This window comes from Setaria viridis, chromosome 1, assembly GCF_005286985.2.
Source record: "Setaria viridis chromosome 1, Setaria_viridis_v4.0, whole genome shotgun sequence".
NCBI lineage: Eukaryota > Viridiplantae > Streptophyta > Magnoliopsida > Poales > Poaceae > Setaria > Setaria viridis.
The window spans coordinates 31,214,666-31,231,459 of NC_048263.2; the positions used below are offsets into that span (position 1 = coordinate 31,214,666).

Genomic DNA, 16,794 nt, shown 5'->3' on the forward strand with positions numbered 1-16,794 from the left:
AAGGAAGGGTGTGGAACGCTCTGGAAGCGTCTGGTGCGTTGTGGACGAAGGGGATGTGGGCTTGTGGCCCTAAGGAGACGTGGTTTGGTGCGAAGTCCACCGCCGCCGGGCCTAACTCTGGAGGCGGCAGGCCGTGGCGGGCCGCAGTCTGTAGCTGGCCGGCCCGTTCGCCGCGTTTTCGGCGTTTCTCCTCCTCCGTGCGTTTCGGCGTCCTCCTGCCGCGCCATCGCCCGCTTTCGTTCGAGGAGCATCCGCGTAGAACGGAAGCACGGAGCATGTGGCAAATCGGTTACGTCATTATCAATCTCCTGCAAGCCTCGAACTCTCCAAGGTGTGCCAGAGATCCACGCCAAAGAACGCTAGATCCGTGCAAATCCAGGCGTGTTGGCTCATCGGATCGGCCATCAGGGCTAGCAGCAGCCTCGACTTCCCCCGGTTACCCATCACGGCACGGATGGCCGTCGGCACCTGGCAGTCTAGGCTCGCCGCGTCGTGTCCAAGGCAATCCATCCTAGCCACCCGTGCGCAAATCAACCCGGCCGTCATCCAACCCCGGCATCAGAAAACCTCGAAGGTGTGCCAGCTGGCCGCCAAATCGCAATCGAGCGATCGAACAATTTGGCAAGCTGCTCACGTTAGCATGAATTGATCCGACAATACAGCCGTGCTGATGCCCCAATTAATCGGTCAGATGTTTTCTGTTGAGTTGAGTGCTGCTGTTATGTTGATGTTCCAATACAACCGGCTGTATGTTGCGTCAAAATGGAGTGCTGAAGTCGTGTTGATGTTCCTATCCAACCGGTTGAGCTTTAGAGTTTGTTTGGTAGAGCTCCATCTTATTCTTATTCTCTATGGTAGCTAATTCTCTCGGAGAAGTGATTCTATGACTGAAGGTGATTCTCTTTTTTCTTAAAAAAAAGGTGATTCTCTTTGATTATCTAGCATAAACTCTTAAAATCAGGATGGAGAATCACTTCACAGAATTAGGAGAACTTTTTTCAGCTCTCAGTCTCTTAGTTCATTTCAGAGAATCACTTTACGGAATCAGCAGAGAATCACTTCTATCTGAAAAATTGTTTGGCAGAGCTCTTTTCGGATTCAGCAGAGAACCAGCTTCTGGAGCTCTACCAAACACACCCTTAATTTTCTTTTCTTTTTCCTGACTATGACCTCCTAAGTTGTAAGTCTTGTATTTTCTCTGCTACACCAATAGAAACTCGCACTATGTTGTGCGGTTCGCTCAAATCGTCCCACGGATGATCTCCAGAGTTCTAGTATAAAACCTTTTTTTGTTTATCAGTGTATGTGTAGCTCGTGTAGCGACTCGTGATAGGCGGGGGCCTACCTTTTTTGTTTATCAGTGTATGTGTAGCTCGTGTAGCGACTCGTGATAGGCGGGGGCCGGAGCATGCATTATTTGCAGCTCACATGATGAACGCATCGCCTAGGTTTGAAGCTTGAAGTTGAGACCAATAATGTTTATTGAAAGAGACAAAGTTAACATACAAGTATACATTATGCGTGTTTCTAGCTCCCCACGCTTAACTTTTGTCGTTAGGATTTATGAAACAAAGATGCATGCATCTAGATTAGCAACTGTCCAAGCTTCCGCTTTCACTCCAGGTCCTTGTTCTCCAAAAGTTACGCGCACCCAAAGCTGGGCCATGCATGGGTTGCATAGATCTGCCAAGACATATGGGGGCAGCACTGGTGTCACAAGCTGACTGTTCGATCATAGTTGATCAGTGGCAGGTATGTGTATCAGTAGTATGCTCTGCATGTGGACGTGCTTTCAGCAAAGATTATTGCTAGGATCATGCAAGTTGTGGGAAGAAATCAAATTCCCGGGCACCAGCACCACAGAAGATCCTGCGACCCGTGAATATGATCCCCCTGCGATGCATATATGGTACATGATGCCAATATAATCGATCGCGCAACTTGGTCGATCGCAGCGAAGTACATGCCCGTCCAAAAACAAGTGCACTTTCGTTCCAAAGATACATGCACTTGCCCTTGAGAGCATGTGGGGACAAAAAAGTTCACTTCATACTCGGAGATTCGCATACCTGAGTCTACACCAACGTACGTTGTTATACAAAATTAGTTACAGATTAGAAGAGAGCAACCGTGGCAGTGGACCGGCCTTGTTTGGCACGACGCTGGCTAGTAGCTAGTATAGCTAGACGCAAGACGCGAATCCGTGCTGCCCTGTCACAGGATCGCCTACTTTAATTTGTCGCGCAAACCGGCTCGGATCTTAGCGCGAGTAAAATTTTAATGTATGTGCAGCCCTTCTTCTCGTCCGCATCCACATGCATCACGCACGCACGCATTGCATCTGATGACGATCTCAGCATAGCGACCTCTCTGTCCTAACTCCTAACCGATCACGACATGTACGCGTGCTAGCTGCTCGCGCCGCTCACCATCCTCCTCGGCGACGGCTGACAAAGCGCGTTGCTTCATCAGCTGGCTGAGATGGCATCGATCGGTGACCTGGCCCCCGGCTGGGTCACGCGCGCGTCCCGTTGCTAGAAGGAGCGCGCACGGCACGCATGGCTATGGCTGGCGGAGAACTTCCTCGATTCGATAAGAAATGGCTAGCTAATTAACCGGTTAATTCGCCGTGAGAGATTCAGGGTGTGTTTGGTTGCATGCACCATATGATGCATGCATGGATGATCCTGGATGGGATGGTTCAACCAATTTACTTGTATCATATGGTTCACTCTAATTAGTAGAATAATGTATTAAGTGGGATGGCCTCATCCTGGATGAGTTGATCCAATTCACCCAACCAAACAAAAGGATCATTATTATTTTAAATCATTTCATACATGAATCAAATGATACAACCAACCAAACACACCCTCAGTTACGTGCCATGATTAGACGAGACGATTCGCAAGCATGCAACTAGCTGCAGCAACCGGCAACAACAATTCCGAGTCCATGTGTCGCGCATCGTCGCCGATTGGTACGTAGCCCTACCACAGTCAGCAGGTGCTTTTTTGTTTGCAGATTCGATATGCTTTTGTAGCCAGTCTGCTCCTTTTCAGTGAGAGTGAGCTGCCAGAACATATAGTTAATGCTGTTTGGCCCAAGCTTATGATTCAGGTGCTTTGATCGTGCTCCTGAACAACCGAAACATACGGCGTATTGTTCCCTTGTTACACCACTATGGCATATGGCATATGGCATATGATATTATGATCGAGAAGAAACATCAGGTACTGGTGCAAATTCAAGCCGAGTTTTCAACTTTCATCAAGAAGGAAAAGAAACAACGCCGGGCGTGTCCACTCGTCCAGATCCAGAAACAGTGGCCGAGGAGCCAAACAGGGCGCAAGCCACGGGCACTCGAGCCCAGGCAGATGCCCTGGCCATTTCCAGGAGAGAGAGCAGATAGAGCGTATCGTGATGTGGAAGTAGGTGTGGTCGATTGGCATTACACAATGAGGAGAATATTTGGCGAGATGGGAGGCCGCTATCGGCCGGCCGGGGGGGCACTGCAGCTGCCTGCGCCCTGTGACGGTCGAGAGCACTGTGACGTGAGACGAGACTTGTGCGTGGCTGCATTGGCAGCGCGTCACCTGTGCTGTGTGCCACACTTGTTGCGCTGCAGGGATCGCGGCGGTGGACCTGATCGATCGTTGTCGACGCATGACTGTCAGGCAACAAGAGCGCCCCGAGAACCGGCCAGGGGGTGGCGACGGGGTCCATGGGCTATGCATGAGCGGCTATCACGGTGGCGTAATTTAGGGTTCATGTAGGGAGCTAATCAACGGAGGAATATGTTGTGTTTAAGGAAATTGATGGGAGCATATGCATGCTCGAGGAATGGTTGGTTGTTAGGAGTAGTGTCATATGTACGTGTCACAATGTCGATCGAGAAATGAGAATGTATGATTAGATAGGTTCTCCTAACTAATAAATACTACCGGTATACAATTTCTATAGCTATATACGTAAATCGATTCTAGAAGATCTTCAAAGCGTACACGCATTGCGTGTGCGCCAAAAAAAAATGAACTGCTAAATAATCTGTCCTTTTTAGTAGAGCGTTGTGTAGTCAGCATTAATTTTAACTTTGATTGTAAATAACTTTTTATGTGTTAGTTATAAGTTTGGATATTTAGAAGGGATAGTGCCTCGAAAAGCAGCATCACCATTTATATATGTTTTGTAAATACATTAACGAAAATTAGAGGTACTTATTATTTGTGACTGGATGCATGGAATACTTATCTTGAGGCTCACGCATAACTACGAAGAGAAGCATGCGTGACTGTGTGACCGTCCAAATATTCAGTGTGAAATTCAAATGTACTCAGCATACATATGCACTCGTAATTATGGAAAACTCCATGATTGAACATTATATGCATGTCCAGATTCCTGATTCAGGATTTCTTGTCGTAGACAAATCACTATAATTGAGCTTATCCATATGGTTTTCTTTCTGCTCATTCTAATGAGGAAGTTGACCTACATCGATACATCATTGATCCCTACAGGTGGATAGCAGCAGGGGGCTGTACTACTTTTCATGCCTTCAAGAACCGGGTCATATATACCACACTGTATCCACAATCCCAATTATGCATCACTAGAAAGTTGATAGGTCCTACCAGTCCAAAATTAAATCCATACTAGTCCATCAACCCGTGCTCCCGCACAGGCTAATGTTTTTAGAAGCTATTGTATTTAAAAATTATTTAGAAATTAAACTCCTAGCTAGTAATCAAAATTGATTACCTACTACTTTCTTATTTTTTCAATACGTCAACATAATACTTATATAAATATGTATGTATCTTTATCCAATTGTGATTAATTTTTAATTAATAATTACTCTATGCACTTTTTCATCCATATTCATACTTTTTCTATTTTGTATCGCACCTCCAATCCTCCATACATACATTATGTTTAGCATACAAATCAATATTTTTCATCGATTCCTCACATACATGTATAAATGGTCTAAATGGTGACATTCATCATGTGTATATACTTTAACTTAAAATTTCTATATTAATAATGACATAAAGGTAATTTAGAATCATATATTAGTATACTTTTTGACATTTCTGTATGATGCACATGAAGATAATTAGATTAAGATTTAGATGTTTAATTTAAGTTATTTTTAATAACAACATACGTGGGTAATATAGATAAAATTTTAGAATGACATTTTAAGTTATGCTTTATAATGATATCTATTAGTAAATTGTATGAAGATTATGGGGTTACTTTAGATTATTTTTTATAATAGCTGAGCTCGGTAATTTAGATATAGGTTTAGAGCTCATTTTTGAATATTTTCACAATGATAGTGGTGGGTAACTTTTTAGAGAATATAATAAATGAGTGGCTATGATTATTAGAGTTTACAGGATTGGTGTTTGATATTTTTTATTTTTATGAGAATTTGTCTCTTTTTTCTAGCTTGTCTCGTGGGAACTAATGCGGAGTCTCCAATGGAAAAAAATGAGACTACATTGCTAAAAAATATTACCATAATCTACCTCTCGTTTGTTAAATATTCGAACACAATACTTATATAGATATATACTTATTATCTTCATCCAATTGTGATAGATTTTAGTTAGTAATTACTCTATAATATTTTCATCCACATTTATAATCTTTAACTTTTCACTTTGCATCACAGGTATGCGCTTGAATTTGTTTAATGAACTCTAAGTTTGTGATACAATTTTAACATAGAAATCTGTATTCTCATCACTTCCTCTGTATCTTTATAAATGGTGACACACGTCATGCGTATAGACCTTAATTATTATATCATATACCAATAGTGCAAGATCGAGACGATTTAGAATCCTATATTGCTATATATTTTTAATTAAGGTAATTTGATTCAAACGTAGGGTTATCATGTTATTTTTAATAATGGCATGTGTGGGTAATATAGATGCAAATTTAACAGGTTACTTTAAGTTTTTAAGTAATAGTGGTGGGCAATTCGGTTGCAAATTAGGAGGTTATTTTAAATATTATTTATAATAGTATAAGTGGGTAATTTTGATGAATATTAGGGGGTAACTTTAGTTTATTTTATATAATGGCAGGGGTGGGTAATTTATATATAAATTTAGGGGGTTACTTTATGCTATTTTCATAATGGCAAATGTGGGTAATTTTTTAGAAAACATAATAGATCCAATGGCTATGATGATTTGAATCTATCGATTGATGGTCGGATGTTTTGCTTTTTTTAAGAATTTCTCTTTTTTTCTAGAGTGTCCACCTAGGAATCCTAGGTGGCTTCACCTGGAGGCTTCAAAAGGAGCTTCCGATTAGTAATAGTAAAATTGTACTACTAGGATCCTAAGAATAGACAATGATTTTTTAACTGATGGAGTGATGGGCATACTTGTATCATCGTCAAATAGCGGACCATATACCATTGGCAATCTCCCGTCGACCACTCTTGGTCGGGGATTTCCCTTTTTTGCTGAAGGATGGTCGGTATACCAGTGGCCAACTACATTACCGATGGTGGACCGTCGGCAAGTAGATGGTCAACGTTCCTTTATGCCGTCACCAATATAAATATTTGTAGTAAAATGCAAAAGTTTGAACAACACATCTAAAAATAATTTACATTTGTGATCAGGGAGAATAGTAGCCAACTGAGTTAAATGTTGATACACAAATCATAGAATATGTGCATACAAATGCTAATCTTGCCTACACATAATGAAATTTAGTTCCTGCTTGGCCAAAAGAAAAAAAAATGTGCATATACACACACGCTGAAAAAACATCAGTAGAATTAATAGTTTTGCATCTTTAATTAACAAGGCCTTATTTGAAATGTGGGAATTTCTTGCACCCGCAGTTTAGGCCACTCAGTTGGTGTTTCATGTCCTGCCACATAAGCATGGATGATGATATGGCAAAGATTCAATGAAGAAAACAAAGAGAACAAAGCAGATGGAACAAACTATGCACTCTTTTCAATTCTTGAAAATCACTCTTGAAACACATACCCCAGAATCGGATAATACATTTGGACAGAGTATAGTTTCAATCACCATTTTATTACTACTCCCTTGCTTATCGTGTCCCATTATTGGAAATAAAAAAATATATTGGGATTTGGCCTTACCGTGAAACTAATTAATACCTAGCTTATGCGTTTCTTTTCCACAAGCCGAGAAGGAGCCTTCGCTATTTGCATATAACCTAGCTAGTGAGGGTAATATAGATGAGTGCACGGTACTTAAAACCTCTCAGAACCACATGTTAGCTAAGCCGCGTCGTAGTAGTAGCATCAAACACACCGGCGCACGCATCAGCCGACGCCATATGACTCGTTTTCAATTCCTTGGGCCATCACGGTACTATTAATTCCTGCATGACGTTGATCGCTGAAGCCTGAATTAAACCCCGAAACGCCCCCTCTCGACGCTCACGTACACACACGAACGAACGAACACGAATTAAGCTATAGGGCGATAGATCGAGCTAGTAGCTCTAGTTGCACGTCTCCATCGGCGGGTACGGCCTCTCGCGTCACGATCGCCGCGTACGCGAGACCTAGCTATAGCTGCTAGCTAGTGTACCTAGCTAATTAGCGAGAGAGCTCAATCAAGCTGATGCCGATCCCATGTTTTTCCCCGCACCATTGATTCGCAGCCCGGTTTGCCTCCTCCCGGAAGCATGCACGCAGTCGCACGCGCACACGCACGTAAAACGACCGCACACCAATGCGAGCTGAAAACCCGATGCCTTTTACATGTCGATCGGCCTGGCTCTCGCGTGTCGCGCCGGACCACTCGATCTCTTTGCTCTTTGCTGCCGGCACTTCGCGGCGAGAGCAAACTCATGATCATGGTCCCGAAGTTGGGATGGATCGGATCGGGTCATCGATCGGATGGACGCGGGCACGGGCAGGTAACTTGCCGGGGTGGGTGATAGGGGTGATGGCTGGGTACGGTGTGTCGCTCGCTCGGTCGTCGTTGGTAGCCAGATCAAGGAGCAGTGGCAGTACAGTAGTACACGGTGCTCCGATCGATCCCTCTTTAGTCTCTCGCGGCCGCGGGGCCCGGGCATGGCAGGATGTTGGAATCTTCCCACCTGGCTTAGCTAGGGCTAGCGCTAGCCGGATCGGTTCGTTTCAGCCGTTGTCGCCTCAGCAGATAGGGACGCAGCTCTAGCTTCGATCATCAGCTAGATAATACAGTTGGTAACGTACATGGCACACGCGACGTGTCAACGAGTTCAGCGACGTGGCTTCGATGCTTCGGCTTCCGCCGGGCCTCGTCGCCTCGGCCTCTCCCTATATAAAGCGGAGGTCGATCTGGCAATGAACTCCAGCCATAGTTAGTAGCTAGAACCTCCAGAGAATCGAATTGAGCAAGAGAGATACAGCCCAGACTACTGTTATATCCAACTAGCAGTTCGTTGGGACCGACGATGGCATTGAGGGAGATCGAGTCGACGCTGCCACCGGGGTTCCGGTTCTACCCGAGCGACGAGGAGCTAGTGTGCCACTACCTCCTAAAGAAGGTGGCCAACGAGCGCATCGCGCAGGGGACGCTCGTCGAGGTCGACCTCCACGCGCGCGAGCCATGGGAGCTCCCAGGTCACTCCCTTCTTCATTTCTTGCTCCCTTATCCTGCATCTATCTATAACCAGCATGCTGATCTGCATCTATCTGAATTGCAGAGGTGGCGAAGCTGACGGCCAGAGAGTGGTACTTCTTCAGCTTCCGCGACCGCAAGTACGCGACGGGGTCGCGCACCAACCGCGCCACCAGGTCGGGCTACTGGAAGGCCACCGGCAAGGACCGCGAGGTCCGCAGCGGCGGCGCCGTCGTGGGCATGCGCAAGACGCTCGTCTTCTACCGCGGCAGGGCCCCCAACGGCGTCAAGTCGGGCTGGGTCATGCACGAGTTCCGCCTCGACACCCCGCACTCGCCACCCAGGGTACGTTACCTTGCTCGCTACACGTAACACACGTGCATTGCTACCATAATTTCTCATCAGTAGTAGTCCAGCTAGCATACTGACTGCCGATGATCCTTCTGAAAAATCTCGAGCATGTTTGTCTGGGATAAGCGGCAGACTGAGTTCCATAGCTTAATGATCTTGTTCCTATATCTATAAAAAGAATACTACTCCAGAACAATTGGCTAATTGAGCAAGCGAGCCGTCTGATGATTTTATCATATCGCTAGCCGATCGGCCCCGTGAACCACGGGTGGTGAACCTACTGCAACTAGGCAGCTGGGTGGCCAATACACAAGCACGCCTCGGTCTCACTAGATGCTGGAAGTACACAAGGGAGACAGTGACATCAGCTTCTTTCTGATAACTCACAATCATTCAAGAGTTGCGTCATCGACTTAATTATTATGGCATGCAAAACACTAACACGTGAAGGAACGTCCGCAGTTGTCTCCATCTTAGGACAAGTACATTGGTGTCATCCAATAGCGGTCTCATGCATTAACACGTAATCTTGAGATAACCGTATAATAGGTTGTCTTATAAGTTGTCTGGTAACTTATAATTTGTGCATATGAAAAGGGAACTATTATGAATTACATGGCATTAACGTTGTTGTCTTATAACTCCTTAATTTGTGCATATGAAAAGGGAACTATTATGAATTACATGGCAACAACTCGTATAATGGTTGTTGAGTTGTCTCGTAATCCTCCAATAATCCTACAATTTTGCTCATGAGGCGGTTGTTTCGCGAAACAACGACATCTTTCTCTCACCTCGCTCTCTCTCCTCCACATCATCAAAAATCCTACGTGCACTGCATGAGACGACCTATGAGACTGATAATATGTAGCAATGTGCTTGCTCTTAGTTTTATTTCCTTTAGCTTGCTAGCCTAGTTAAGCCAAATTCTATACAACTCCACCCCAATGGTCTTAATGGGCTAGAAATTTAGCCTCCACAAGAGAAGGCCCGAGTTCAAGCCTAGTGAACCAAATCTTTTTTTTTTTGAACAAGCCAACAGGAGAGCGGCTGCTATATTGAAAAAGAGGAAGGCTCGACGAGCCAAGTACAAAAAAAAAATGTACGCGCTTTACATCCTTATGGAGAAAAAAAATCCAATAGGACTCTAAAAAAACTACAACACGCCGCGTAAATGAAAGACTCTAAATATTTATCTCCTGCCGCAGGTGAACCAAAGCTTTGGTTCTCCTGTATTACAAGTTGGTTTACAACTGCCACTCGCTGCACTAAAAGTACTGTCACAATTAGCAACCATCATACGCATGCCTGCACCACAAGGATAAGGTGGTCCGAGGTCCGGCCAGGGACGACATCCAAACGAACACGAAGGCACCGGTGGTCCGGTCCCGGTCCTAGTACGTGCAGCGTGCCTGCATAATTGCAGCGTTTCTCCTTGTGTGCCGACTGCGAAAGCATCAGCGCAAGGACTGTCCTCAGACCTCGGCACAAACGTGCAGATAAAATTGGTCATCATGCACAGGTGCAGGCATACGCACGAGGACACTGAATGCCTAGTACGTGCAGGGACTGGACCATGTACGTGTACCCATTATTTGACTGGCCGAGATCCACTGCCGCGTTGCACAATAATTGGCGCGCACACTTCTTCACCGATCATTTCTCCTCGTGGCCTAGACGCAGCTCGATCACCCTAGCTAGTAGTCCTTGCTACGGCCAGCGTGCATTGATTGGCGGATAGGTTCGAACTTCGAATACTACTAGGAGGTGTACGTTGCATGTACAAACAAAGTTTTGGCCAATTATTTGTGCTCAGCAAGTCAGCATTATTTCTCACTTCGTGCCAAGTCTGAAACTCTGAAGTCTGAACAATGGCGCGATTTGCTCCGGTGGTGTACGTGCAGGAGGACTGGGTGCTGTGCAGGGTGTTTCAGAAGACGAGAGGCGACGGCGACGGCCAGGACGGCGACTCCTCGTCGTCGCCCCCCGCCTTCGCCGGCTCGTCGTCACGCGTCATGACGGAGTCGGACCACTACTCCGCGTCAGGCGGCTACTGCTACTACGGACACACGGCGTTGGCGCCGCAGCAGGAGGCCGTGGCCGTGCTGCCACAGTATTACTACGGCGGCGGCGGCACGGCCGCTGACCACCACCACGGTTTCCAGCGAGACGACGCGGGCGGCGCCGGCGCGCTGCCCGGGTTTGGGTTTGGCGCGAGGGAAGTCGTAGCTGGTGGCGATGAGTACGGGTTTGCAGCTGGCTACTTTGACATGGGCGGCGGCTTTGAGGACGTGGCGAGCCTTGGAGTTGGAGGCGGCATGGAGTTTCCGCAAGCGTGGAGCTGATTGTGCAACATCGTCTCCACTTGAGAGAGATCGAATACATTATTTACTGGGTTAATTAAATTTATTAATTGTTTATATACAGATGGGGATTGGAAGATAGATTAAGTTGGGTTTGGAAATGCTGAGAGATTGAGAAGGTTCATTGCGAACATGTGAACCAAATGTAAATTAATTGGAAAATTGGATTTCCTTTTGTAAATTAGTGCATTAATTATGTATACTCACACACTCATGTCAAATTATGCAACCAGTTTGGGAGGGGGGGGGGGGGCACGTGTTCTTGCAATCACGAATCATGGTCAATGAATGATCTCCACAAGTTCTCACTTCTTATTTCTCATGAGACAAACAAATACAACATAGCCCCCCCCCCCCCCCTCCCCCGCGAATATATCCAACAGCAACACATCAAGAATGTGACACTGGCGACTGGAACAATCATGAGTTGTTTATTTTGTTAGAGTACATCAGTGTAGTTATCTTACCATTATATACTCTCTTCATCTTAGATTATCATCGTTGTTTAAACTTTTATAGATGCATCTAAATATACACTATGTGTACTTTCTCGAAAATTTAAAATGACTAATGGTTTGTAAAGGAGGAAGCACGTCAAAATTTACTTTGCAATCACCATATGGTAGAGGCTTAGGGAGCCCAAGACCATCGTGATGCTTCTCGTACCTAGAGGTAGACCACATGCCGACATGCACTGTTTTCTTTTTTAAAAAATAGGCATGGGGATTTTTCTAATTATTTTTATGCAAAATGATAAAGAAAAGAGCAGAAGGAATGAGTTCGTATTGGTTCAGTTGATTCAGTTTTTGGTCCAACACACCACGCATTTTTCTTTCACCGGCTTTTTACACGATCGTTCTATTTCCCGGTTACACACATGAATTTTCTCCTCATGTAGCCATTGAGAGGTAACTATGTGCGTGCGTGCGATGTTATATATGCGTGTCTATGAGAGTACGTCTACCTATATACCATTTCATTCAAAATTCAAAAGAAACAAAATATATTTAGCAAAACTCAAATATATACTGGCGAAAGGTAAAACAATTTCTAGGCCCTGTTTGTCGAGGAGATCATCTATAAGCATGATGAATCAAAATAATCATCCCAAAAAGATCCATCCAAATGTGGGGAAACCACAATCTTTTTCAGAAACATTACAAATGCCAATACGATTGATCCAGCAGATCTGTCAAAAGAAAACCGAGTGCATCTATTGCGAAATATGTTGTGTCAATAATAAATCCTTGTGTTCGTGTTTCAAAATAATAAATCCTTGTGAACATCACGGACAAAAACACAGCAACAAAGCATCAGTCCAATGCCAGATCCATTCAATTGGAAGCCAGTAACCATATTGGCATGGTCCTTTATCACGTGCAGTAAATGGGCTAAGGGAAATCACGTAGTTGCGCAGTGTGCTCTGATCCCTGTAATTTCGGCTGCATGCGTCTTAACCGAGCTGCAAGACCCAGATTCCCGGAAGAAAGCCCAACAAGTACGGCACTGCCGACGCAGGCAGAAAGCCCAAAATTTCTTGGGCCTCACTCCCTCGCGCATGCAGTGCTGATGTATGGAGCCTGCTACGTACGGCTAGGTCGCAGTTGCAGCTGCAGCCTTGCCGCTGCCGGTTGCCGCCGCTCGCTCTCGCGCAGTTGAGACGACTCACTACCCACACGAGACAACAAATCACGGGCCATATTGCAAGCCAGTATCCACCGCAAAAGCCGAAAAGGGCGGGCCAGTTTGGCCCTCGGCCCTCGGGCAGCATGTCCACACGTGCCGGTGCCGGCGCCGCGCGGCCCCTCGTCGCCGGGGAAGCCACACACAACACCGTGGTCCGTACCGTACGAGGAGCCGGAGCCCACACACCCCGCTGCTGGCTGCACGTGGGGCCTCGGGAAGGCGCTCGTTCCACGCCACCGAGGGCCGACACGAAGGACGGCGACCCACGAGTCCCTGCCGCCGGCGCAGGCCCGCGCCCTGGGTCAAGCACGCAGATGGTCAAACGCGCTCAGTCGATGAGCGCCGAGGAGCGGACGGCAGCGAGAGACAGCGGGCGCCACAGCGTGACCTTTTGCATCCTGGTGATCCATCTTGCTTGAAGTTGGCCATTGCCCATTGTCCAGTCTTTTGACTTCTTGTAGCATTTTTGTCTAACATTTTGAAGTGAAACTGAATTTTCAAGAAGTAACTCATTTGATCATGTCAATAAGCTTGGGATAATTGAAGGGCCGTGGATGCTTTTTTTTTAAAAAAATGGTTCCGCACATGCTATTATATTAGTATATTGAATTAAAAATGCTAAAAATAGAGAAAAAACATAACTAGGTAGCAAACTCGCTATCATGGATCTCATATATATGTGACAAAATGTGGGTTAGTTTTAGGTGAGTTGCGCAACTATTATGTTTTACAACTCTCTCTCTATATATATGATATCTTGAAATAATTGCTGCATCGTGTTTAGGTACTTCTTATCTTTCCCACCTACGGTTACTTTGGATGGATCAATGTAAAAAAAATCAACTTACAAATGGAAAAGTAGAATACAATAATAAATAAGACTGATGCGCATCATAAAGAAATCAAATAGATTATTATTTTTTACTAGAATGGAATATCCTAAATTTTGGTGCTATATGTTACCCCTAGTGTCTCTCTAGAGCATGTTCGACAATAGAGGAACTTAGAGGAGATGCTTAGCTAAACTAGGTTTTTCCCCTTCAGGTCATATGCACCTGGTGCTTATAAGGAGGATATATATATAAAATGCTTAAGTCTACCCTAGATGATTAAGGTTTGCTACAAAGAAGTTGAGCATACCTAAGTCCCTTGCATTGTAGAGATTTTTTTGGTTGCAAAATTGCATGGTGGAGATTGACTTTTTTAAATGTGCTTAATGCCATGGCAATCTTCTTTATTCTCTTTGAGTACTCATGTCTAAGCACACATTGGCCTTAGCATAGAGCAATATGACACAACAGAGGAAACATCCGATCCGTAGAACAAGACATTCTACACGGTCACAATTGGTGATGAACCGTTTCCCTTTCCCTAGCAAACAATACTCTCAATTACTAACTAGCAGCATCAATTATGAAACAAAAGGGCGGTTCCTTTCAGATATTATCACTTTTCATTTACATTTTTTTTTGAAATAGAAGTAGCTAGACACTCATGTACATTCAGCTTTATAAACGAAGCCTGCTTAACCCTATCCATATAAGCATCCGTTTTGAGAGACAAGGCTGACATATCTTGAGATTGATGAAAGCACCAGTGCCTCACTGTACATGTCGCCTATCACAAAAAGAATAATTAGCAGAAAATACGAGTATCTTTGTTGAATCAGAGATTCCCGGTGAGCAAGTTCCACTAAGCATTTTGCAGCCAAGGCCAAAACAAAACCCTGCCTTTCGGGCCTAAAATATGTGCCTAGGCCGTCATCAACTCCATGAGACATGCAAAATTGGACCCACCAAGCAGCCTGGCCCTCATTTTTTTTCATGTAATTAAAATAATTTATTATGTTAGGCTGGGCTGGTGCTGACCTTTTTTGGGCTACCAAACTAGCTCTGCAATAGATCAGTTTGGACAGGGCTTGGCCCGTCAGGCTTAAGCCAAACCTATTTTGGTCAGTTCTAGGTTATTCGCTAGCTTGCTCATGCTTCTAAGCACTAGAACACCCCCCCCCCCCCACCCCCCCCAAAAAAAAAAAGTTTAGCTTCAGTTCTTAAGTTCTGTAAGATTTATATTTCTGTGAAAACTATACGCTTTTCACCTAGGAAATTTCACAAGTAAATTTGATGATATAGCGAGATTATAAATATATGTTTATAAAAAGAGGTATATATAGCTTAAAATATATGTCACCCACCTGATCACCCCGATGATAATACATGTGCTCCGAGTTGGGTAGCAATGTTGCATGTATTCAGATAAACTTTGCCTTTTTTAAAAAAAAATTGCTCCATTTAATCACAGGCAATTCTCTTGCATATTCCCACATAAACAAGGACCGCCATTTGATGTGAACTGAACACCTGCATGTTCATGTTGACTCGTAATTATTTCAACATATTGGAATAATTATGCCCAAGCCTAACCTCATTTCTCCCTTAAAACAATATTGGATTTTAATGTACGGTAATCTCCAACAGCCCATGGGTTTTATTCGTATCTTTTGCACAGCCTTGTTCTACATGAACTATTTCCAGGCTTTCACTATGTCGAGAAACATCAGCAAGAAGGTAGAGCTCTCAGGGAGGACCACACACACAAATACCAAAAAAGCACTCAGGAAAGACCCATATCTTGCACTGGGTATATGATGTACAACTTTATCGACTCGGTGTATTATAACAGGTTCATGGATACGTGTTTGATGTTAAATAAAAATTATTATTTCTTAGATAAAGTAAAGCTACCTTGCAATCAATTAGAAGAGATGTTTTGCATCCTGTAGGTTTTTAAAAACATTGGTAGCTATGTTTCTATCTTACAAACTAAATTTTTGTCTGCACATAACAAACTGAATTCTTATTAATAATCTTAGTGCCATATTTGGACAGGGACAAGATCAATTATGCTACATATATATGCTATAACACAAACACTGTCCGATATTAATAACTTAGTGCTTCATTATATCAACAAGCTAATCAATTTCTCCTATGATTTAATAAAAATATAATTTGGTCCAAGAGTGAGTTGGTGCAAACAGATGGAATCTTAAGTTTCATAGTTGATAGAATATATTTTCTATTACTGCGGCTTTTGACAATATTTTAAATGAGAGTTTTTAACCATATTTTACATGATAGCTACTTTTGGATATGCTGTCTAACCATCAGTACAACATTTCATCTATACAATACAAAAGCAATAGACTATGCTGTCATAAATACAACCAATTTTTTGGCAGTTAAATACATTAAACTAGGTACCACCTACTTTGGTATATATGCTTGGTAAGGCTGTATTTATTGATTCAAAATACAAGTATTTCCGTACCTTCTACCCAGTAACAAGTATAATTATCTCCCAATTAATCACATATACTTAGCCCAGTTGTTTGTATGAATAAAATTATTAAATATTTTCTTTCAATACAACTGAAGGATCATACTTTCAAATCAATATTTACTTGTATGAATAAATTTTGAGTAGTTACTTATTACACAACTACAAATGTGTTGGCATGTATCAACTAGACCTGATTTTGCTCTCCAGAGTGGTATCCATTTTCTAACGAGTTGGAACTTTATTTTTTTTCAATTATAGTTCAGTTAACAAAGGTATCCATTAAAATATTATTTCATACCAATATTTTACGATACCTAGAGTGAATTTATGAATAGATTAGTTGTCGTTGCTTCTCTTTATTTAGCCAAACAAATATATAAGAAGTAAACTTGTAGGTCAAAGGCAATATATAGCATCAGTTAGAGAGA

The 16,794-nt window shown here is 43.6% G+C and overlaps 1 protein-coding gene across 1 annotated transcript; it reads left to right on the top strand.

The window, feature by feature from the left end:
* The first annotated feature begins 7,944 nt into the window (after positions 1–7,944).
* On the top strand, positions 7,945–11,562 carry LOC117845062 (NAC domain-containing protein 100). Its single transcript, XM_034725947.2, has 3 exons — positions 7,945–8,626; positions 8,710–8,969; positions 10,880–11,562. Exons 1-3 carry the CDS (start codon positions 8,458–8,460, stop codon positions 11,318–11,320), a joined length of 870 nt encoding a protein of 289 aa, XP_034581838.1. The 5' UTR covers positions 7,945–8,457; the 3' UTR covers positions 11,321–11,562.
* The last annotated feature ends 5,232 nt before the right edge of the window (positions 11,563–16,794 follow it).

Excerpts from the sequence above, each read along its gene's own strand:
- LOC117845062 (XM_034725947.2), top strand. The coding sequence starts at position 8,458 with ATGGCATTGAGGGAGATCGAGTCGACGCTGCCACCGGGGTTCCGGTTC. Across the intron at positions 8,627-8,709 it reads CGAGCCATGGGAGCTCCCAG|AGGTGGCGAAGCTGACGGCC; the intron begins GTCACTCCCTTC and ends TCTGAATTGCAG. Across the intron at positions 8,970-10,879 it reads CCCCGCACTCGCCACCCAGG|GAGGACTGGGTGCTGTGCAG; the intron begins GTACGTTACCTT and ends GTGTACGTGCAG.